This window comes from Macrobrachium nipponense, chromosome 5 (assembly GCF_015104395.2).
Source record: "Macrobrachium nipponense isolate FS-2020 chromosome 5, ASM1510439v2, whole genome shotgun sequence".
Lineage (NCBI taxonomy): Eukaryota > Metazoa > Arthropoda > Malacostraca > Decapoda > Palaemonidae > Macrobrachium > Macrobrachium nipponense.
The window spans coordinates 5973802-5997405 of NC_061107.1; the positions used below are offsets into that span (position 1 = coordinate 5973802).

General features: G+C 37.3%; 2 protein-coding genes across 7 annotated transcripts in view; one reads left to right on the top strand and one right to left on the bottom strand.

The window, feature by feature from the left end:
* Positions 1-995: 995 nt before the first annotated feature.
* On the top strand, positions 996-15271 carry LOC135215156 (uncharacterized). Its single transcript, XM_064249610.1, has 5 exons — positions 996-1142; positions 3630-3744; positions 4655-4758; positions 5463-5653; positions 15137-15271. The coding sequence occupies exons 2-4, from the start codon at positions 3652-3654 to the stop codon at positions 5650-5652; spliced, it is 387 nt and encodes a 128-aa protein (XP_064105680.1). The 5' UTR covers positions 996-1142; positions 3630-3651; the 3' UTR covers position 5653; positions 15137-15271.
* The window catches only part of LOC135215154 (lysosome membrane protein 2-like), a 117854-nt gene continuing 101731 nt past the window's right edge, over positions 7482-23604 (bottom strand). For all 6 annotated transcript variants that reach the window (XM_064249606.1, XM_064249607.1, XM_064249604.1 and 3 more), the window contains exons 8-11: positions 23125-23243; positions 15693-15818; positions 15115-15261; positions 7482-14704 (exon numbers count right to left, since the gene is read on the bottom strand). In XM_064249606.1, the coding sequence (XP_064105676.1) occupies positions 14678-14704; positions 15115-15261; positions 15693-15818; positions 23125-23243 (419 nt within the window). In that variant the 3' untranslated portion in view covers positions 7482-14677. The remainder of the gene's footprint in view (positions 14705-15114; positions 15262-15692; positions 15819-23124; positions 23244-23604) is intronic.

Sequence of the window (23604 nt, forward strand, 5' to 3'; positions counted from 1 at the left end):
ATATCATATATATTATATATATATAGATATATATATATAATCATTGTATTGCCTTAATAGAATATAAACTATGTAAAACTATTTTAGCAGATTGCTTCGATTTTATGAGTCTAGACTTAATATGATTTTGATTTATACAAAAGTTTCTTGTTTCTTTCAGATACTAAAAAAAGATCATGTAGATAATGATCAAATCCCACAGACGCACAAATTTATGGCCTATCGAAGCCCCCCTGTCTTTTGGAGTTTATGAAATATGAATTTTTATATCAGACAGTTTACATATAGGCAAACTAGTACAAACCTACACATTGTGTGAGCTCATGATTATGAATAAGGGTATTCATAGAAACAGTAAAATCTTAATTGTGAATGTTAGTCTTTTATTATCCTTACAGCAAATACCTTATCTTGAAAACACAGCTAATGACGAAGAAAACAGGCAAAACTCGTCTAAAACAACTTAAACATTTTGTTGCTAGAACCAAAGAATCCCAGTAGACATAAATTAACATAACTACAATCATGTAAAAGTATTGATCTAATGTTTTTTCATAAGTAATATGAAACAAGCAAAAGTAACCTGTGTAATTCAACTCGTGGAATAATGTTGTGTTACGTACACACGCATAACCTAACGCGTTTATTTATTAGAAGCTATAATGTTTAAGACTTTTGCATACACACATAGTACCACATTTATTTGAATGCTATATGTGTAAGTTTGTACACACACCTAACACATTCATTAAATGTTCTAATGCACAAGACGTTTACATACACACACACACACATAATACATTTACAGACTCTATCATGAAAAAGGTGTAAAGCGCTCTTTGTAATACATTTATTTCAATACTATAATATATAAGACGTTTACATACGTACGCATAATATATTTATCTAAATAATCTAATAAATAAGACGTAATACGCTCACTGTACTCACGTAAATAAGCGTAAATTGACGGGCCAGAACAGTTTCCTTAGTGCACAGCCAGGTCTCTAGTTCCTACGTAAGAAGATGAAGAGGAAGAAGATTCGGCGGTTAAAAATAAACAACATTACGAAGTTCCTCCATTATTTCGCTTAATTCCGCGGAGCTGCGGGATGTCATTCGATCACAAAGTGACCTGAGAGGTATGTGAATATCTCTTAATGATGTTGATGCGTATTTAGCGTAAGTATGACGCGGTATTTTCGAAATATGAGAGAAAATTGTGACTTTAACAGGGAAGCTTTCGAAGACTGACGAGACGACAGATGTTAATATGTCCTTCTTCTTCTTCTTCTTCTTCTTCTTCTTCTTCTTCTTCTTCTTCTTCCTTTATTTTAGTTCTTTTTCTTTTCTCGCTTTTTTTTCATCGCGAACTTTTATTTCCTGCAGAAATATAAGTTCACTATAGAAATCTATACACTTCTTTAATTTTCAAATTTTATATAAATGTGTTAGAGAGCTTATATATAATATATATATATATATATATATATATATATATATATATATATATATATATAGATATATACTAATATATATCTATATATATATATATATATATATTAGATATATATCTAGATTATATATATATAATATATATATAATATATTATATATAATCGGGCCCCACCTCTTGCCATCAGTTAGTCCACCTTGAGATCTCCCTCGACGAAGGTCTGCCTCCAGAAGCCTCTTAGTAATCATCTCTTTACCTTCATAGCAACCTTCAGTCTCGAAGGTTCGAGTCACTGAATGTTTATTTAGCGAACTTTGGACCTCAATTTCGTTCGGACAGCAAGGTATGTTAAGTTTGTTTTTATCATGCTTTTAATTTGCGTCTGGGCATTACGTTATTGAAGAATGTTTGCAGAGATTCATCTCATGAGACTTTATTCACTGATCAATATTTTTACTTTTTGAATGAGTTTATAAGCTTAAAGTGTTATTATATACTTTTAATTTGCGTTCTTGGCGTTACGATTATTGAAGAATGTTTGGCAGACGGTTTCATTGGAACTGTACTGGATATATTTTTACTTTTCTAATGAGTTAATATGTTGAAGTGTACTCATACTTTTAATTTGCGTCTGGGGATTACGTTATTGAAGAATGTTTGCAGAGATTTCTTGAGACTTCACTGATAATATTTTACTTTTGATGAGTTAATATGTTAAAGTGTTACTTATAATACTTTTAATTTGCGTCTTGGCGTTACGTTATTGAAGAATGTTTGCAGAGGTTTCTTGAGACTTCACTGATAATATTTTACTTTTAATGAGTTAATATGTTGAAGTGTTACTTACAATACTTTTAATTTGCGTCATGGCGTTACGTTATTGAAGAATGTTTGCAGAGGTTTCTTGAAACTTCACTGATAATATTTGCATTTTTACCAGTTAATTATGTTAAAGTGTAGTTATAATACTTTTCATTTACGTCCACGCATTCCCGTCAAGAAGAATGTTTAAAGATATTTCTAGAGACTTCACCGATAATAATTCCTTTATATGAATTAATACAACTTCTATCTGATTTACTATTTGAATATTACCTGGTTATAATTGTTCAAGTTTAATTTTTCTAAATTCTTTCCTATATTCAGTTTCTTCTTTGGATAAATATGTGAGTATTAGGTCCGTCTTTCTGATGTCATATCATAACCTTAAACATGTAATATTTGAAAATCGATGCTTGTGTGTGAGTATGTGTTTAGCCTAGTTCAAATCCCAGCTGTACGTGACGGGAAGTCTAATCAATTGATCTGCTTGAGCCGTTTAAGACCGCAATATTGCCGGAGTTTTAAGAAAACTTACATATCATTTTTATAAAAATATATCAATGTATTTTTATTGTGAATGTCTAGGTCTTGGGTTGTATATCCTAAGTCATGCACCCATGCGTTCTGAGTTAACACCCCATTTCCTCTAATGTACCTTAAAAAGGCAACGTTCATAAATATTCATTAATTAAAAGCCACGAGTCATCCCCCTGTAGATGTGTGATCTCGCAACCGTTGGGAATTATGAAGCCTTAAACGACTGGCTATGTAGCTGACCACATCACTTTCCTAAGTATTTTTTTTAATGTTTTATCCCGTTTCACTTTCACGAAATATTTTTTTAATGTTTTATCCTTTTTAACCATTCTGATGGGAGTCTCACAGAAGTTGAAAAAAAAAACAGTTATATTTTACATACTTTGGATACATTTAAAAGCCTACTTAGTCAAAGGGTAACTTTGAGGGAAGTAGGCTTATGCTTAATTTATTCCTCCAGCATATGTCTGTTTGGGAAATATTTTTATAATCTGAACCCTACAGAGAATATTTGGGGCATGAATTATTATTATTATTATTGTTATTATAATTATTATAGTGACCACATTACTATCATTCCTCATTGCAATTTTTTTATCTTGGCAATAGAACTCATAATTCCAGTTTATGTCACAATTGCCTACTTGATGGTTTACGAAGAGTTCACAGTAAGATCGAACCCTTGGCTATCACTCAAGAAGCCTGGGTTCGATCCCAGTGTGAGATAGTCTACTACTCAATATTCATACGTAACTAATATTAAATAAACAAATTTTACCTCTTCCATGATAATAATCCATTTCATTCTCCACCAGGGCAAGGTAAAAAAAAAAAAAAATGACCGAAAAGGGAAGAGTCCATAGCAATTACTTCGTTCTGACCTACCCAGGCATTACAGTCTTCATCGGTTTAGGATTGCTGTTTATGTTCGTAAGTATAGCATTGTCATTTTCCCTTGATTCCATTCTATCCCTGACTTCCCTTAAAACCCTGATCACAAGTAAATCAAACAGCCTTTGAAATTTAGCATATTATTATCAGTATTCCACTTCTACATTAAACCAGTCACTCTTATCGACATGTTCTTACATATACTACACTGTCAGCATGATCAGTCACTCTAGTACTCTGTTGCTGCTATACATAGCATCTGACACTTATCCTATAATGGTGCATTTTCATTCAAAACCCTTTAGTTACCATACAGATACCCTCGGCTAGATTTCTTTCAATTATTTTAACTGCTTTTATTAATGTACGTTCAGTTCTGCCTCTTTTTAAGAGTAATAACTCCAGCACAAAACTGCATTCCCTTTAGAAAGCTACTTTTATTCTAAGTTTCATAAGTCATCATCCTTTCATCATGGTCTCCTCTCCTGTACAACTTGTTTTTATCCCTAAATTACTTGCTGGAACACACTCCTAAATAACCATGACCACCCACTTTGTCCCTGTCACCTTGTCCTGAACTATGTGAAGGACCTTACCTATGTGCCCTATTACTATAAATAAATAAATATAATAATAGTATTCATTGGCTATGTACTAATGCATTTATTACCCACTATGTTTCTTTCACGTTGTTCCAGACGACTATGTACATAGTAGATTTTACCTATATATCCTATTATAGGTACTAATAAACAATTAATAAACATATTCGCTGACTAAATAAGCTGATATGTATATGTATATATGCAAGGATACAGTATTTGATTATGTGAATAAGTTGCTTACTTGAAAGACAACTAAGCATACAGTGGACTGCATGCTATTAAAAAATAAATTGCTTACCTGAAAGACAATGAAATTCGTCACTAACTTGCACTTTCCTCATCAGATCTCATGGCAGTGGCCAGAATGGTACCTCCTAGCTTATGTACCCAATCTGGGACCCTTCCTCTCTTGGCTCGGCAAGGAGCATAATTTAGCCGTAAAGTTGATGTAAGTACTAAATTTCCTTTAAAGATTTTATTGTAGGGCACATGGGTAACAGCATTTCTGAGTTGCATGAACTCTCTTAAACTGAATGTGTAGTATCAGTACAGGTTATAGTTTAGATTAGGAACTACAGTAGTATATATAGAATTGCTGTTAGCTGTAAAATATGTTGAAAATATTTCAAGTGTAGGCTGTAATATAAGACCTTTGTTACTTCTCAGACTTTTTTGCACACCGGGAAGGCAGACACCCAAAGCGTCTGCTGAGTCGAGATGGTTCATACTGTATTTGGTGAATAGGATAGATTCTGTTTCATTTCTCATTTATGTTGCAAAGAATACAAAAAGCAATAAGTACTGCATTGTAGTAGACTTCCAAACAACAATATAATAGTAGATTTTGTAGTTTTATAAATTTTCAATATCTATGGAAATGTCATTGTCCGTTTTGCATCCATGACAGTTTAGAATGTCTCAAGTATTCATGGTAAAAGTGAATAAAATCCATGATTGAATTCCAGGAATTACAAAAGAATGTCATATTTTTATATATTTTTTCACAACTCAGTCCCTTGCATTTACCCCACATAAATTATTAAGACATTATAAATTATTGCGAGTGTACTATTAATAATTACCGAGACTATAAAAATCAGTATTTCCCCAAACCTTATAAAAGCAATTGTAAATCCCTAATTTTTTCCGCAGCTTTGTTCCTGTGATGTCAATCCACATTATTGAGGTGTTCTTTGCCGTTTATTATTGCTACAAGCTTGGACTGACACCCCTGACGACTCTGAAGTGGACCTCCCAAATATTTGTCGTTGGTATTATATCTCTCAGCTATCTTATCTGGCCTTTGCCGGAGAGAACGACATCTGTCAAATTTAAAAAATAAGGTAATGCTTCCTTTTTCCCCATTTCTAGAAATAAAGTTGGTTTATTAAGCAACCCATATCTATTTCTCGTCATTTTAATGAATGAAATCTTAAAACACTGAATGGATCTATAATCTAAAGTATCTTCAAAACCTCAAGTTATGCATATTTGTGTGATTAATTCAAATAAATAAGTTTTTCCTGGATTCATTTTGTTGACCAATTATTATAAATTTTGCACAAATCTGATGATCACTGCTGAATTTATTTCAATTCATACAAGTAAATCACTTGTCATTATGGAGTCTGCAATTCACTTTAAAAAATAAAACTCAGGTTGGTGAGTAAAAGGAAAAAAAATACATATGTACTATATACTGGAATAATCATTTATTGGATAAGAAAGCACCTTTCATAATCACAATGTACAATACTCAAGAAAATAACACCACAGCAATAGTTTATCAACAACAATTAATAAAAAAATATACGGTATTTGGTCTGCAATAGTTTGGATTGTGTACAGAGAGATCGCCACACTTAAGTTAGGTTCAGCATGACACAATCAATCATTTGGAAACTGCAACTGACTACAGAATCATATCTTTTGTTGGGAAAACGATAGAAACTGCCAACAAAAATAAACTAGTCTTTATATGTAAGAAAATAAGTCATTGATGTCAGTAACATAACAACACCACATGGAAATGAAACAGAAGACAATCTTAGATAACTTGACCTAGTGGTTTATAACCCTGCATAGAGAATATAATACAGACATTATAAAAACTATAGTGTACTATATTTGTTAAAATGTCAGCTCTCCAGCCTTGATTATGACAAAAAAATATATGTGCATACATAAATGTTACGAGCTGTGCAATTTGTGGTCTATTGAAAGGCTACATAATTAACCTACATTGGCATTGTGGGTCATAACCCTTTTATGCGCAGTGTTAATTTATATCAATTGGCATTTTCCTAGAGTTCAGTTATTTGCACTCGTTGGTAACAATGTCATTTTGTGACTGTACAAGTTGATAACTTCAGTGGGTAATTATTTGTCATACACCTAGCGACAACACTATTGTGCAGAATGTACCACACAAAAAATAAGACTAGATGCAATTCACTTGATCTAACCACTTTCTCATTGGTATTTGGGTGTTTATTATTTAATATAAATATATATAATAATTTGTATATATTATAAATCTATATATATATAAAATTTATACATATATATATATACTAATATATATATTATATATATATATATATATCAAATTAATATATATATAATTATATATATATTATATATACTATATAATATATATAATAATAATAATATATAATTATATATTTAATAGATATATATTAATATATATATATCGAATTAAGGGCCAAAATTGATAATTATTCACTGCAAAAGCACAGGATTCTACTGAAAGTACCTTTTGTCTATCAAACATTCAGTAACTTTCCTACAGAGGAAGAGATGCAGAGTGACTTTCCCTTTTGTTTAGGTTACATACTGAAAAATTTGTTTTCCAGTCTACACCTGGTACAATATCTCTAGTAATTATATCTAGCAATTAAGTGAACTGCTGTGATTCATAGACATGCTAATAGTAATATGCACAGCATTTAGCAAATATCACATAAACTATTTCAGCAGAATGGACAGGAAGCACGATCTTCCACAATTCACAAAGGAATGCCTCATGTTTGCATGCCGTTCACTATATACCAGGAATTTGGTGGCTAAAATACATGTTATCAACTGGCAAGAATATTTTTTTTCAAATCACAAATCACTACTGGGCAAACATTACATGGTAGATTTGAGTTTAAAAAAAAAAGTATTCTACCACATAACTAGATACACAGCAAAATTTAGGTATGGCATTGGTTCTTTACAATACAATGTGATTCATGTATCCTTGAGAAACGCTCAAAGGACGGCAAGGGTCTAAATTTGCCTATTTCAGATTTCTCATGCGACCGAGAGGCAGCTCCTTAGAGCTAGTTCAGAGTCGAAGGTTGCTCCAGTAATCATAATAATCGTAATAAGTATGTACACAATTTGAATTAATCTTCTCAATTATAATTCTAAAATTAGTCTGTTTTCTTCTACTTTTTGTGTGACCTCACCTTCGTCTACATTTGACGTTTAAAGTATTATAACAAACATTGTTGTACAGAGAGGCCTATGAGACAAACAACCTGGCCTCTTTACATAAGCATACCTGTGTAAAACTTTAGGAAGGAGCCCGTACTTGAATGAAATCATAAATGTACAGAAAAAAACTTATCTCAGACATATATGGTCGCCTCCTCACAAGATTAGTACTCAATTAACATCAGCTCTACATTTTTTTTTCCTTTGATCAGTCATGTGGGACCTAAAGAAATCTTTTATTCATTTTATCCAAAATTAAAATATTCTCATGTTTAAAAATGCAAAAATAATCTCTAAAACTAGATTTTTACTAGTTTTTGCTACCACAGACTGCTTCTTTTATTGAAGAGTTCTTAAATTGAAGTAAAGTTAGAATAAGTAAAATTAACATGTAAATATACAGAATGTCCCCTAAACACTTTATCCCTGATGAAGGTACTGAACAAGTAATTCCATATGTGAAAATGTGAAAATGCAAAAATAATCTATAAAACTAGATTCTTAACAAATTCTGCTACCAGACAGCTTATTGAATAAAAAAAGGTCAAATAAACCTGCAATTATACAGACATTTCCTGTAAACATTAGTCTCAATTAAGAACTTATAACTTTGGAGTAAGTTACACTATGATACATTACAGTACATAGCTTACAAAGGAAATGCAGAATATTTCTTGTTAATTCCTATTTCTGAATTACATATGATGTATGAACAAATATCATTCTTAAACTGCTATATATGGATGGAACAAATGCAGAAGTGATTTTTTATATAGGTTTCATGTTTCATTTTTTCATAAACTGTATTTTTGTGTCAACATGATTTTTGAATTATTTACAAGGAAAAATATATTTTTGACAAAAACGACATCGGATACATTCGTGTACAAGTATCTGACACAACAATACGAGTTCCCAAGAATGCTATTGTATTACATTTACAAAAAGAAAAAAAAGCCATAAAACAGTGAGCAAGATGAATTAATTACCAATAAACAAACATTTGTTTACTGACATAGCGAAATTTTGAATTCTTGGGGCGACCAACAACTTCCAATACAGAAATATTTCTTTTTCCCATTTGTTTTCATTTCATGTTTACATAAGAATTTGCTTGTCTGACAGATGGTTTAAGAATCATAATACTACATCTCTTGGAACTCGTCAAGTTAAGTTGAAGAGAAGTTTGCATAAAGAGTATGTTAGGTATAAAATTCCTCCAACAGATTTTCTAAAACATTCTGAAGTGTATTTTCAGCACTTTAATTGAAGAATCACCTTTGGTATTGTGTTTCACAAAGGCTGTGCCATTTATCCTAGTTCCTTACGAGAGTTGGAATGATGGGTTTAACTGTGATACATGTGCATAAAAGTTCTATGTGACAAGTACCAGTAGGCACAATTGTTCTCTTCATGTGTTAGTCACTGATATAACATATACCACGTTGAAATCAAGTCACTACGGCATCATTTACAAGAAAATAGATCATTCTTCCTCACAAACACACTCTCATGGAAGTAAAATAGTACAGCATTTTCATCATGTGATTCTCCTTTACTAATCACACACTGTTGAATGTGAAAGAAGGCACATTAATTTGCTTGAAAGTCTGCCTTGAGAATTTCGCACCTCGTCTCTTGAGTGACTAGTGCTACTAACTAGGTTACAACATGGCTAGAAAAAAGCTACAAAAGACAGCGCAAATCACTGAGGTAGGTTTAAAAACAAATAAATGTCAGCACTTTTTCTTCAAGAATGTGAATGTTTGTTCTTAAGTTTTAATGTATCATGAATAAAACATTGCTATGAAAAACAATCAGCTCTTTGCAATGAAAGATATTTAACTATTATTGGTCACTAGCACCTAAGACCATTTATCAAATTTTAACACACAATATGCATATAACATCTCATGATATCCTTCCCTGTGAATTTTAATGAGTCACACTAAATGTAAATACAATGTATGTACACCTTTTCTAGGAGTACATGCCAAATCTCTAAAACTGTGGGCATACAATACAGTATTCAACATCATAGAGCTATGCCTTCAACACAAAAGCTAGAATTCTTGACCAATGACCATCACACATCTGAATAAAATCAATTTTTTTTTTTTAGACCCAGACCAATACACCTTTCTTACAACAGCTGTCATGATAGAAAATGAAAACCCAAAAATGATTAACATAAAATGCGGAGAAACGCATTCAATACTTGTGACTACATACTAAGTAAGTTGCTAAATCAGAAAAAAGACCACAACACCTTCATAAGATGATCAAATTCTCAAAGAGGATCCAATCAGAATTCTAGTTGCTTTAGTAGAAATAATACAGGCAATCCTCTGGTTAAACAGCTGCAGTTCTGTTCCCAGCCAGGCGCCACTAACCGAAAATCATGGTTAACCTAAACTCAGTGATACTAGCACTAGTAACTCGCTTAACGGCACTGTTAACCGGAGATCGGCGCCACTAGACAAGCGCCTTAAAACTGGATTGCCAGTAACCAATGCTGATGGTAAGTGGGCACTGCCTTACTAAGCTTTCCCAAGGGTATAACAGAGAGCTGGTGGTGCAAATCTAAATAAAGTATGATGATGCTGTAAAAGCAACTGGAGTGACCTTCACTATTTGAAAGAGAGAAAAAAAGCAGAATGAACACTTTCGAGCATCAGAAAGTACAGTAATGTAATGTACAAAAGATTAAATATATTTACCAATATGGTAAATGACAAATATTGCTGCACCAAAAATATAATTGATGGTATGATACTTATGAACTTACCACTTTTAAAAGTAATTATTGACCTTGAAGTGTTCTCAAGTATATCTGTATTTTTCAAAACACATACCCAACTTTTCCGTAACATTCACCAATACCTTCATTTTCTTGACAATTCTATTTTCCCTTCACAATACTGTAGTGTCAGATGTCACATAATTACACATTACCCAAAATATTAAGAGTACACTGACATTCCTCTCTACAAAATACATATGTACTTACAATTGTTTTACCATTTACATGAGTTTTTGTAATTTAACACAAAGATAACCGACATTTTTATATAGAATAGTAAGAATCATATTGAAATATGACACAAGAAAAAATTTTTCCAAAATGATTTTAAGGGCAGAAGAGGATTAACTACTCAGAAGCAAATGAAAAATATTTCTCGTTAAGTGGATTGATAAAAGAATAGAGAAACGTTTAGATAAACTTACCCAAAGTTTTCAGAAGATTTTTTATGTTCAGACAGATATATCATACTAAAAAGTGAGTGCTGAACACGAAGAGATTGGAGGTTGGTATTACTATATCATAGTTTGTCTTCAACACCACCTGCAAATCACTGGTCAACATTATAAGTACCCCTAATTTTCTCAGTGCCATCTCATTGCACCAGTCATACAGGCCTTTTCACTGTAATTTTTAAAATAAAAATAGATATAGTAGAAAAATACAGTCCATGAGCTGGACACCAAGTCATAAGAGGTATTTCATTAATTTCCTTTGAAAAAGGGCAAAGATACACCATGGTGTCCAGAGACTTCTGGTCCAAAAGTAAATGGAATGAAAAACTGATTATAATACGTGTATTGTATAATATGCTGAGTTTTTAACAGAAGAGCAGCCCCACATGGCTTGAGAAATAGTGAAAAGGTAACTGATTTCCAGATACATAGAGAAGCTGAAGTCTCTCAGGGTTTTTGGAGAAGACATACGACATGTATTAAAAGACTTCATAACTGGACCTGTTGTGATACAATGAAAGCGAAGCCATACGGCCAATGGGAAAGCACTTGAAAGGATGGACCAGTCACCCATAGAGCTGGAGAAGTACATAAAAAAAAGGACGTACGTACACCCTTATCTAAAGGCTGCTCTCTGAGCAAGAGCCTGTGCTAGCATAAGGCTAGCTTAATCTTCAACTACAACCATGAAGAGTTACTGGTGGTTACTTTAGAGCAATAATTCTTGGCACACTCTGGGTGGCTCGATTTTTGTAATCCCAAATATTGCACTTAAGTCTGAAGCAATAATACGCATAAATAAGAAACATACTCAATCCTTGAGCACCGAACTGCTTCAGAACAAAATACTGTCAGTATTCATACCCTAGGCTGTGAAAGACTAAAGAGGAGCATTATAGGGAACTTAAAGAAATTTAAAGACCAAGACAGAGAATAAAGCCATTTTGGAATGTTGCCCCTTCCCCTCACAGGCATAATGAGTATATATGGCTCTGTTAACCATAAGAGGCAAAACAAGCCAATAAAAAGTTAGGGAGAGAGAGAGACGTACAAAGGAAGTTGTACGTATGACAATTTGCCTAGAGACCATATCACAGACCTGACGATTTCCCAGAGGTAAAAAATGACAAGAGATGAGTATAATACTTAATAAAATTTCATCTCTGAATTTTGTTTTGCAATACCAAATGATAACCTAAAGGAATATTTGGCCATTAAGGATTTTAAAAGAAAATGAAACTTTAAAAGGAGTTCCCCCAGAGAAACCCTCTGAAAATAAGAAGGAAATTTTGTCAGGCCACTAGGCCTTGTTCAAACGAACCATAGGTCTGGTATGAATCACACTGGTGGTAGGTGCAGCTACACTGGGACTTAATTAAGAAAAAGTGCATCTCCTTATTTTCCTGTGAATAAAATCTATTTACATACTGCCATAAAAATGTCATAAAATATAAAATATACTGTAAAACACAGTCATAAATAACATATTAATATATGTGTAACCATTACTGCACATTTTCTCAATACTACATCAATTCTTTGCTTACAACTGCCTTGGAGGTCTAAGTTGTAGTGAATAACATGGAAATTCATATATATCTATATACAATTACTGCTATGTAATAATGCAACCATTTCCCCACATAAAAACTGTACAATAATTACATAGAATTTCAAAATACAATTACAACAAGTCCTCACTTAAGAATCATCTGAATCACACGATATGCATCAACTTTCAGTTCTGCAATATAAAAAGCTAAATACAAGAACATGCTGGAATCACGAGCTACTGACATGCACGATTTCGTTACACAGTTGCTTTCGTCATCCCTCAATCATCAGAACAGTCACATCTACCCGTAAAAGTTAAGAATAATCTGAACGTGGACAGAATGTAATAGACCAAAATACAACCGAAAATAAGATGAGTTACTCAACAACTGATGACCAGTCGTTTGCAGTCATCCATTGTTTCTGTAGCTAAATTCATTTCTTACATCACGTACAAGTCATAAGGAAAAATCTAACCCAGTATGTGTAATTTACAGTGGTTCAATGTCACAATTAATTAATAAAATCATTTTGAAAAACACCCCTGAATTTATTATACTTCTTAGTAATATGACAATCAACTAAAAAAATACTGTTACCTTTTATATTCAGATGAACATCACCCCACAACAAATAAACTTAATCACCTATTTCTGTGACCATGAAAAAGTATATTAGGATCAACTGTCTTGTCAGCATTATACTGTACAGGCATTCTCAAATAACAATAAGCCATTTGTATCTTTGTAATAATAATCACAAGTCCAAAAATAGTCTCATTTAACCTGAAAATTTTGGACTAACCCTCACATGCATGACTTATATAAGAGAAGCCATCTGCTTCATGACTGAAACTACGGCATCGAGTCTAGGCAGCATCCAAGCATATGACTGTACCTTAAACATATTCCACATTACATGCAGGACGAGTGGAACTGTAGGAGATGGATTCCACAGAGCAGTTTTAGTCACAGTATCCACTTTAGACCTTAAATAATAAAAATTATAATTTGCCTTTAAATAACTTCAATAATCTGACTTATCACAGAATGCCTTGCAATTGCAGATGCTCATCTTTGCTATTCATTGTGTAAGGTATTGAGATTTGAATGATGGAATTGTACTCTGAAATGAACATAAGAGCAAAAACCAAATGTGGAATTGTAAATATGAACCTTTTAACATAAAAATTGAGAGGTTTCCTTTAAACATTTTTGATGCGCTCACATTAAGCCAAACGTGTGTTCTATATTTGAAATTATCCTTAATTAATATAAAGATTACAGATTTTTGGAGGGAAATACTTAAACATCTATATGAATAGGCAAAGAATTCAAGCAAAATCACAAATAAGAGCTCAAACTCTCTTCATATAAGTTTAAAGCTTTTTCAGTTTTTTCCCCTCCAAAGATATTTATCATAAATCGTGCATCTATGGATCATTTTTATCATACATTGTGCTACCTATCTCCTGTGAGAGTTCAGTCAATCAATCCTTTTCAGTCAAAGTTTCCTGTATATTGAGTTTGTCTGACTCTAGCCTTTGACAATGTATTCCTGTATATTTTAACTCTCTTATCATTTGGTTTGTTTGTAGAATTTTCACAACAGTACCTCACTATGGCCACTAATTTCAAAACACACAAACACACAAAACTAATCTGGAAATCCTTCAGGTCTATTCCTTTTTTGTCATGTTATGGCTAAATTACTACTTTTCTCATTCCTTTGACCAACTGCAATGTCCTTCAGCAAAAAAAAAAAAAAAAAAAAAATCTAAAAACATTGCACAAAGACAGTTCCAAAACCCGTACAGAATTTATATAAGAGTTCCACTTTCAGCACTCAAATAACAACTATACGTACAGGATTTCGTGGGGGATAACCTAATGAATGACCTTGTCAGGGTATCAGAGTCACAGCCTTAAAGAATAAACACGTCAAAGGCCGAATCTAAGGCAGAAAGACTTAAAAGCTGTATCTTTAAAACATCTATCACAGTCTTCTTTGCCTCCATAACCTTCCTGGTTACGAGGTTGAATGTGTTTTCATTAAAGTTTTTGCTGGTTCCGGGCTCTCTGTAAACAGAAAAAGAAGAAATATTGCTTAGAGTCAGGGACAGAAACTTGAAATGGGTAAAACAAAGTGACAAATCTTACATTAGTTTCACATGTATCCTTTCCATATAAAGCACAAGTGAATCTTATTTTGTGAACAAATTTAAATTTGCATGAAATTTTAATATTTTCATATAAGGCATTTTCAGTTTTTAAAAAATGAGAGGTACTTCCACTGAAAGAAAAATGCCTTTGGCTTGCATAGTATTGCAGGGGAACACAAAAGAGTAGGTTAGCCATTTTTCCGTTATTAAATCCTTTATTGAAATGGCAGTAGAGTTCTTGAGAGATAATCTAAGTTGGAAACCATTTAACATATGAAGAAACACAAATACTCAATGAAAATCTTCAATCACTATCGTTCTACTTACCCTGACACCAATGAACTTCCAGGTACCTACAAGAATCAGCAACGCACCGATCCCAATCAGAGTCCCACATATTGCATCTACTATCGTGAATGGAGAATAGAGAGCTTTGCGAACACTGCTTGCAGTATCTTCATCAATCTGCGCGCTCTGTTTCAAGATGGGGAAAACAGTTTACAATGTGGCAACCAAGTAAAAGGTCTGCACACACAATTTAAAGAAATCAGTTTTCAATGTGGTAGTGCAAAGGTGAGTGAGGTTGGTTTATACTGTGGATCTGATGGTCCTAGGAGAAGAGAACTGCATAGCTAAATAAAAATGAGCAGTGATGCAAAATGTAACAATGTTACTTTGTGTGAGCTGTATGGTATTTGTAAAATATGCATAATTTTTATAATTTTGACAAATGTCTGAATGGAATTTCAAACTTCCTTGTGATTCTAATGCCAAGACTATTGATACAATAAGAATAATTAGTCTTAAGATCAAAGGAATAGCAAATTTGCTTAGTACTCCAAGATGATAAACATTGCTTAGAATTGAAAATAAATTCAGGCTCTGAAAGAAACACTGGCCCTCACCTCATTGACCCACACAATTGGGAAAATAACTTCTGGAACATTCTTGAAAGAAGGAAAGCTGCCATATCTTTTTAATGGGACGTTCAACTGCATTTTCTTCATAGCACGCATGGCTACACCAGTATTCTGTAAAGTCAAGCATGAATGAAAATAACTTTGGGAGCAGAGAATGATGCAGAGAAAATCAAGATATTTTTATTTAAAGAATATCTTAAAATATCTTGCAAAAGGTTATGGTTGAAAATGGACTGACAGCATGAATAACAGAATAGGGTATTAAACTATACCAAGAGCAGTAAAAGAAATACTTTAGAGAATGGTTTTAGTAGTCCACATCAAAACTCCCTTTTTATACAACAATTAAAAAGGTATTAAGAAGACTCCAATTCAGCCATTGGGAATGGAAAAAAATATAACAGTTTATGCAGTCATATTAATTTAATGTGTACTACTGTACTTGAATGCTACTGATTACTGACTTTATAAGGCAATAACTGTACATAACTATAATAAATATTACACAGTATATCTTCTGTCTGTTGTTATTTTGCTCCTTTTATCTTGGGAAAATAAAAAAAATGAAAAATTCAAATAGTCCTTTTGTTCTTTCCAATTTTAAATCCAGTAACTGATTTTTATAGCATGTGGGCAAGGTACTATAACTGAATCCTTTGTATATCACAATATAAGTTTTATTATAATACCTGAGGAGTGACTAATACATCTTGAGTTTGTGTGAAATACTTTCATATATTTGTTCGGAATAAGGTATTCCTGAAAGCTGAGTGAGAAATGTTGAGTGCACATTTATACATATGTGTTTGTTGCAGGAAAGTCTTCATTGACTTTTGTACATTGAATGGAAAAATCTGAAATTGCACCTAAATGTCGAATGGAAGCTGAAGAATTTGCATGGCATGTTAAGCAGACAAATGCAGAATTTGCAGGTGTCTTTAACAGTACATCCTGCATTTACACCTGCATCTTGAAATGGGGAAATGCTGCTGAATTGGTTGTCCCGGTAGAATGTACTACACGTAAAATGATATTGTTTAGATACAATAAAGTTTGTTCATACTTACCTGGCAGATATATATATAGCTGTAATCTCTGAAGTCCGACAGAATTTCTAAAAACTTACGACATGCGTAGTGGGAGTAGGGTGGTTAGTACCCATTCCCGCCGCTGGGAGGCGGGTATCAGGAACCATTCCCATTTTCTATCAGATTTCTATCTCCACTGTCTCCTGAGGGGAGGTGGGTGGGTACTTTAAATATAATATAATATCTGCCAGGTAAAGTATGAACAAACTTTATTGTATCTTAACAATATCATTTTGTTCATGAAACTTACCTGTCAGATATAGTATATATAGCTGAATCCCACCTTTGGCGGTGGGAGAGACAGAAAAGGATTTTTAGGAAACATATACATGTAGATGATTGACATCTTGGTTCCTTACCTGTTAGCATAGCTGACTTCGTGATTACTGTCACCCAAGCCTGCATCTGCTTCACTAGAGTTACCAACAAGGTAGTGACCTGTGTAGTTGGTGCGCTCTAGATGATCTGTCAACGGGGACGTGACCACAATGTGACTAGACCATGACCATACTTCTGAGGGCAACGAGGCAAAACCACCACCTAAGTTAGCCTAACACAATACTCCCACATAAAAAGGCTAATAGAAGGGAAGTCCGCATTCGGCGGCCGACCCTACAACCATAAACAAAACAAAGACTAAAAAACTCACCTACCCTTTTCTATGGGAAAGGATGAGTGCTACCTCCTTTCTTAGCCAGAAACGTCATTCCCAAAGAGCAGACCGCATTATGCCCTTTGAAGCCGACGTGCTTACTAATAGCTTGTATCTCGCTAACTCTCTTTGCCGTCGCCAGAGCAGTTAGGAATACAGTCTTCTTCGTCAAGTCTCGCAAAGACGCAGTGTGAAGAGGTTCAAAGCGACTTGACATTAAAAACTTCAGGACCACGTCTAAGTTCCAAGAAGGCAACTTAGGTAGAGGCACCTTGGTGGTCTCAAAAGATCTCAATAGATCATGGAGATCTTTGTTATTAGCTAGGTCTAGACCTCCATGGCGAAAAACCACAGATAAAACACTTCTGTAGCCCTTAATGGTCGACACTGCAAGCTTCAAATCTCGTCTGAGATAAAGAAGGAAGTCGGCGATGTGGCTCACAGAGGTCGTGGTAGAGGAAACTCCTTTCTTCTTACACCAGCTCCTAAAAGCTGCCCACTTCGATTGGTACACCGCGATTGATGATGGTCTCCTCGCGGTGGCGATAGCTTTAGCCACAGGTTTCGAAAAACCTCTCGCTCTGGCCAGCTTCTGGATAGTCTGAACGCAGTCAGACTCAGAGCGGAGAGGTTTTTGTGGTACCTCTCGAAGTGGGGCTGTTTGAGTAGATCTCTCCTTAACGGAAGAGATCTCGGAAAATCTACCAGGAAGGACATCACCTCTGTGAACCAGTCCGCTGCGGGCCAAAAGGGGGCGATTAACGTCAACCTCGTCCATTCCGAAGCTGCAAACTTTCTTATCACTTCCCCCAGAATCTTGAAGGGGGGAAATGCGTAGAGATCTAGGCCCGTCCAATCCCATAAAAGGGCGTCTACTGCTACTGCTCCTGGATCGAGAACCGGGGAGCAGTAAAGAGGAAGTCTCGCCGTTCTTGATGTCGCGAAAATGTCCACCAAAGGACATCCCCAAAGACCCCACAGCTCCTGGCATACGTCCTGATGGAGGGTCCACTCTGTCGGCAGCAATTGTCCTTGTCAACTGAGGAGATCCGCACGGACGTTCTCAACTCCGGCACTGAACCTTGTTAAGATCGTGACTTCTCTCGCCTTCGCCCAAAGAAGAATCTCTTTCGCTAGAGCGAACAGGGAGTGAGAGTGCGTTCCTCCTTGCTTCTTCAAGTATGCCAGGGCTGTGGTGTTGTCCGAGTTGACTTGGACTACGCGACGGGAGACTTTGTCTTGAAAGAACCGGAGCACTAACTGAACCGCTGCCAGCTCTTTGAAGTTGATATGCCAGGCTACCTGTTCCTCTCTCCAGGTGCCTGACACTTCCTCCCCTCCTAGTGTTGCTCCCCACCCCATGGATGACGCGTCGGAGAACAACACTAAGTCAGGGTCCCGAAGCTTGAGGGACATGCCCTCTGACAGCTTCAACGGATCGAGCCACCATCTTAGATGGCTCTTTACCTCTTCTGAGATGGTTAAAATCATGTCAAGGTTGTCCTTGTCTGTCCAGCTGTCCGACAGGAAGAACTGAAGAGGTCGGAGGTGTAGCCTCCCCAGGGAAACAAACTTCTCCAGCGAGGAAATGGTCCCCAGCAGACTCATCCATTCCCTCACCGAGCATGAATCCTTCCCTAGAAAGGCTGACACTTTTTCTATGCCTTGTTGCTGACGTTCCTGGGACGGAAAAGCCCGAAAAGCCACTGAATCCATCTGAATCCCCAGATACATGATGGACTGTGTTGGGGTCAGATGTGACTTTTCGAAGTTTACCAGAAGTCCCAGGGACGCAGCTAAAGACAGAGTCGTTTGCAGTCCTTATTTCGGCACCGGGTCTGCGAAGAGGCTCGTATGAGCCAGTCGTCCAGATAGAGCGAGATCCTGATGTTGGAAAGATGGAGCCACCTCGCCACATTCTTCATTAAGATGGTGAACACAAATGGGGTTGTACTCAGCCTGAAACAAAGAGCCCTGAACTGAAATATCTTTCCTTTCAGGACGAAGCGAAGGTACTTCATTGATTGGGGATGTATCGGGACGTGAAAGTAGGCGTCCTGAAGGTTGAGTGATACCATCCAATCTCCAGGTCTTAAGGCCCCCAGAACTGACTGAGGTGTCTCCATCTTGAACCTCTGCTTCTCTATAAAGAGGTTCAGACGACTTACGTCCAAGACCGGCCGCCACCCTCCCGACTGTTTCGGAACTAGAAACAATCTGTTGTAAAATCCTGGCGTTGCCAGGTCTAAGACCTGTTCCACTGCTCGCTTCTCGAGCAGGTCGAAAAGTATCTTCCGCTTTTCTCGAGGATATGACGGGGACAGGTCCCTAGGAGTGGAAGTCAGACTTTACGAAAGGGATTTTGTACCCCTTCTCTATGATGTTGAGAGACCAGGTGTCTGCCTCTCTCTCTCTCCAGGCTTCTACAAACAACTGCAGCCTGGCTCCTACCGGCGACTGAAGGACGGATCTCTCACTTCTTGCCCCTAGACTTAGCCGGGGCTCTACCTCTAGGAAGACTTCTTCCTCGGGGTGAAGATCTAGCTGAAGTTCCTCCACGAAAGGGCTTCTGCTTTGTAAGAGACTGGCCTCCTGAAGACGTGGAAGGGCCAGTAGGATGTTGCGACGACTGAGCCAAAAGGTCTTGAGTGGCTTTTTCTTGAAGGCTTACTGCCAGATCCTTCACCATAGCCTGGGGGAAGAGATGGCTCGAAAAAGGCGCATACAAAAGCTCTGCCCTCTGTGAGGGAGAGACAGATTTAGCTGCAAAATTGCAATAAAGCGATCTCTTCTTCAAAACGCCTGCTGAAAAATGAGAGGCTAACTCCTCCGAGCCATCCCTGACGGCCTTGTCCATGCATGACAATACACTGGACAGCTCCCCGAGGCTAATCGAATCTGGCTTACGAGACTGGTTGTCTAACACTCCCAGACACCAGTCTAAGAAGTTGAAGACTTCCAAGGACCTGAAAAGGCCCTTCAAAAGATGATCCAGTTCTGAAGTCGTCCACGAAACTTTAGCTGAAGCTAAGAGAGATCTCCTAGAGGCATCCACAACGCTGGCGAAATCTCCTTGCGCCGAAGTAGGAACCTTCAGTCCCAACACTTCACCAGTTTCGTACCACATCCCTGCCTTACCGCTAAGACTAGACGGAGGCAGGGCGAAAGTGGTCCTTCCTTGTGCTTTCCTAGATTCCATCCAGGTGTTGACCTTACAGAAAGCCCTCTTGGTCGATAGCGAAGTCTTCATTTTAACAAAACCAGGCGTCTTGCTTGCTTTCGACGAAGAAAACTGCGAGGGAGGTGAAGGGGGAGCAGAAGGAAGGAAAGTATCACCGAACGAATCACGGAGAAGCCGAGCCAAGACTTGGTAGTCCAATGAAGCAGACGTCGAAGGTTGTTCTCCGTCAACATCTTCAGAAGAACAGCTTAACTCCCCTTCTTCCTTACCAGAGTGAAACCCCGAAGGAAGAGGCAAAAGTTCTTTCGCCCCGAGTCTCATATCCGAACGATGTCGAGAAGAAGTGGGGAGCGGACCCGAAACAGAATCCTTCACAGTCACAGGGTCAGAAACCAAAGCTTGAGGTGAACGTGATGTTGCACGAAGTCGTGAAGCATCAGCAAGAGACTCGGGAAAAGTCTCCGAGTGAGAGCGAACTTCCACGTTCGCGTCCAAAGCGATCTTACGAACTTCTCTTCAAGCGTCCATCCTAGCATCCATCCGAGCGTCCAGCGAAGCGTCCAAACAAGCGTCGAGCGAAACGTCCCTCCGAACGCCCCGCGAAGCGTCCCTACAAACGTCCCGCGAAGATTCAGGTCCTGCATCCTGACGAGCGTCACGTTGAGCGTCGACACGAGCAGGTCGAAGAGGAGCAGAAAAGGAAGACGCTCTTTCCTTACTACGAGGATCAGCACGTAATGAAGTCCGTCCAACAGGTACAACTTCGTCGTCAGCAAAAGCGTCGAGATCGGAATGCCGATCGTCCTCTCGCCGAGAAGAGAGGGGAGCGCAATGAGACCTCTCTCTCTCCAAGGGAGCAAGAGTCAGATGACGTCTACCGCCACCTCTAGACGAATACTGGGAAGAGGGCGAAACACCAGGAGACGGGGAAGAACGAGGAGACTGTCTGGTCCTTTTGATCGGCAGTCTGTCGTCCTTCCTGCGACGAGGAACCGTCTCCTTCTGCTTAAGCAAAGCATCCAGTTGACGTTGCATAGCGAGGATGATCTCAGTCTGTGAAGTCTCCTTACGAGGAGAAGAGTTGTGCCTGTGAGAAGGCGAGGGGCGAGGGGACGCCTTCTTCCTTCTCACAGGAAAAGCCCTGGCTCTAGAGCGACTGGGGCTTGAAGGCGTCATCGTCGGATGACGTCCTAGTCTTCTTCTGGGGCGGAAAAGCTACGCTTTCCAGAGAAGACCGCCAATCAGACAGAGCATGACGTGAAGCGTCTTGATCTTGGAAGGTCCTCTTCAGAGGCCACGAATCCGGACGAGATTCCCACCCCTTGCGCAGGGAGGACGCGTCGGAGGACGAAAAACAATCCTTAAGGAGGCATGCTCGAGCACGCTCCTTAGCAGCCTGGGAAGCGTCTACAGGAACTGCTGAAGGGACGTCAGATCGGTGGGGGATCCCTGTATCCCTCCTTCGGCCTTCGACATGCCCTCTCCCTGAGTCCTGGGAGTCCGGCAGAGGTCCCAGCCTAGAGGCGCTATAGGGCCGATCTGACGGCCCCTCCACTTCACTAGGGGCACTATCACTGCACTTAGCCTATTTTCAAGGGCAAGCACTTTGGATTCAAGCGTCTTCAACGAATCCAAAATAAGCGAAAGGGCATTACCCTCCGCAGACATTACCCCGAAGGCAACACTACGGGGTTAGGAGTTACAATCTCTACAGGAGGGTTAGAAGGGGATACATTAATACCCTGTCTGCTACCAGATTTACTCCTGGAGGAAGACCTCCTGATCCTGTCACGCTCTAATTTATTAACGTAGGATTCATACGTCTTCCATTGCAAATCAGTTAAACTTTCGCATTCAGTGCAGCGAAAATCATACGTACACACTTGTCCCCAACAACCCTTACATGCTGTGTGAGGATCAACCAAAGCCTTTGGTAGCCTCACCTTACATTCATCCTTCATACACACCCTGGCGCTAGCCGAACTAGACCCAGACATCTTATTTAAGGAAAAACCAAGCCAAAATCTAAACAATCCACAGTCAATGTATGCCTAGCTATCGATCCAATATCAAAAAACCAAAAAGTCAAGAGGATACTCAAGCAATAACAGTTTTCCAAAATCCTGAGGTGGAGGTGCTGTAAACAGTTGTTTACAACACCGGCGACAGAAGAAATCTGATAGAATATGGGAATGGTTCCTGATACCCGCCTCCCAGCGGCGGGAATGGGTACTAACCACCCTACTCCCACTACGTGTGTCGTAAGTTTTTAGAAATTCTGTCGGACTTCAGAGAATACAGCTATATATATATCTGACAGGTAAGTTTCATGAACAAATTTTCATTTCATGAACTATATAAATGTTCAATAGAAAAAGAGAATATACTATACATACAAACATTCAGTAGTACATTCAATGAGAATGTTTCATATACAAACTTACTGAGCATTCACCAAATATATTTCGTATGTCCAGTGGAGAATCATTTACTTACAGGTTCTATATCCAAGTAGGTTTCATGTTCTTCCTTGTGAGGTGACAGACCATCTATGCTATCAATATCTTCTTGATTTCCTTGATAGAAATGGGGTGTTGACAAGACAATGGGAGCGTCTGTGGAAAAATTGATAGTCAGAGAAATAAGCATCTGATTGAGAAAATTCGGTGAATAACACCAAACAAGTTTTAAGAGTTCTTAAGTAAGCTCACATTGAATTTGAAAAAATTGTCTTTAAGCAATTTGACAGAAATTTACTGCTAGATGCTGGCGTGCCAAGGTTACTTGGATAACATTACATTTGTATATATGTAGCTTAAGACAAGCTGAGTGATGGCTATGTAAGCTGTAGTGTTCTATATACGTATACTATATGGTGCTGAAGACAAGCTGAGAAGTGACTTTGCTGTAGAGCTCTACATTAATGCCTAAAGTGGCAGCAAATACAGTACCTTCATACAGAATAATAAAATAGTA

What these genes read in the sequence shown, in the direction of transcription:
- LOC135215156 (XM_064249610.1), top strand. Translation starts at nt 3,652, where the DNA reads ATGACCGAAAAGGGAAGAGTCCATAGCAATTACTTCGTTCTGACCTAC. An exon ending in TAGGATTGCTGTTTATGTTC is followed by an intron (nt 3,745 to 4,654) that starts GTAAGTATAGCA and finishes TTTCCTCATCAG; the next exon opens with ATCTCATGGCAGTGGCCAGA. An exon ending in AATTTAGCCGTAAAGTTGAT is followed by an intron (nt 4,759 to 5,462) that starts GTAAGTACTAAA and finishes TTTTTTCCGCAG; the next exon opens with CTTTGTTCCTGTGATGTCAA.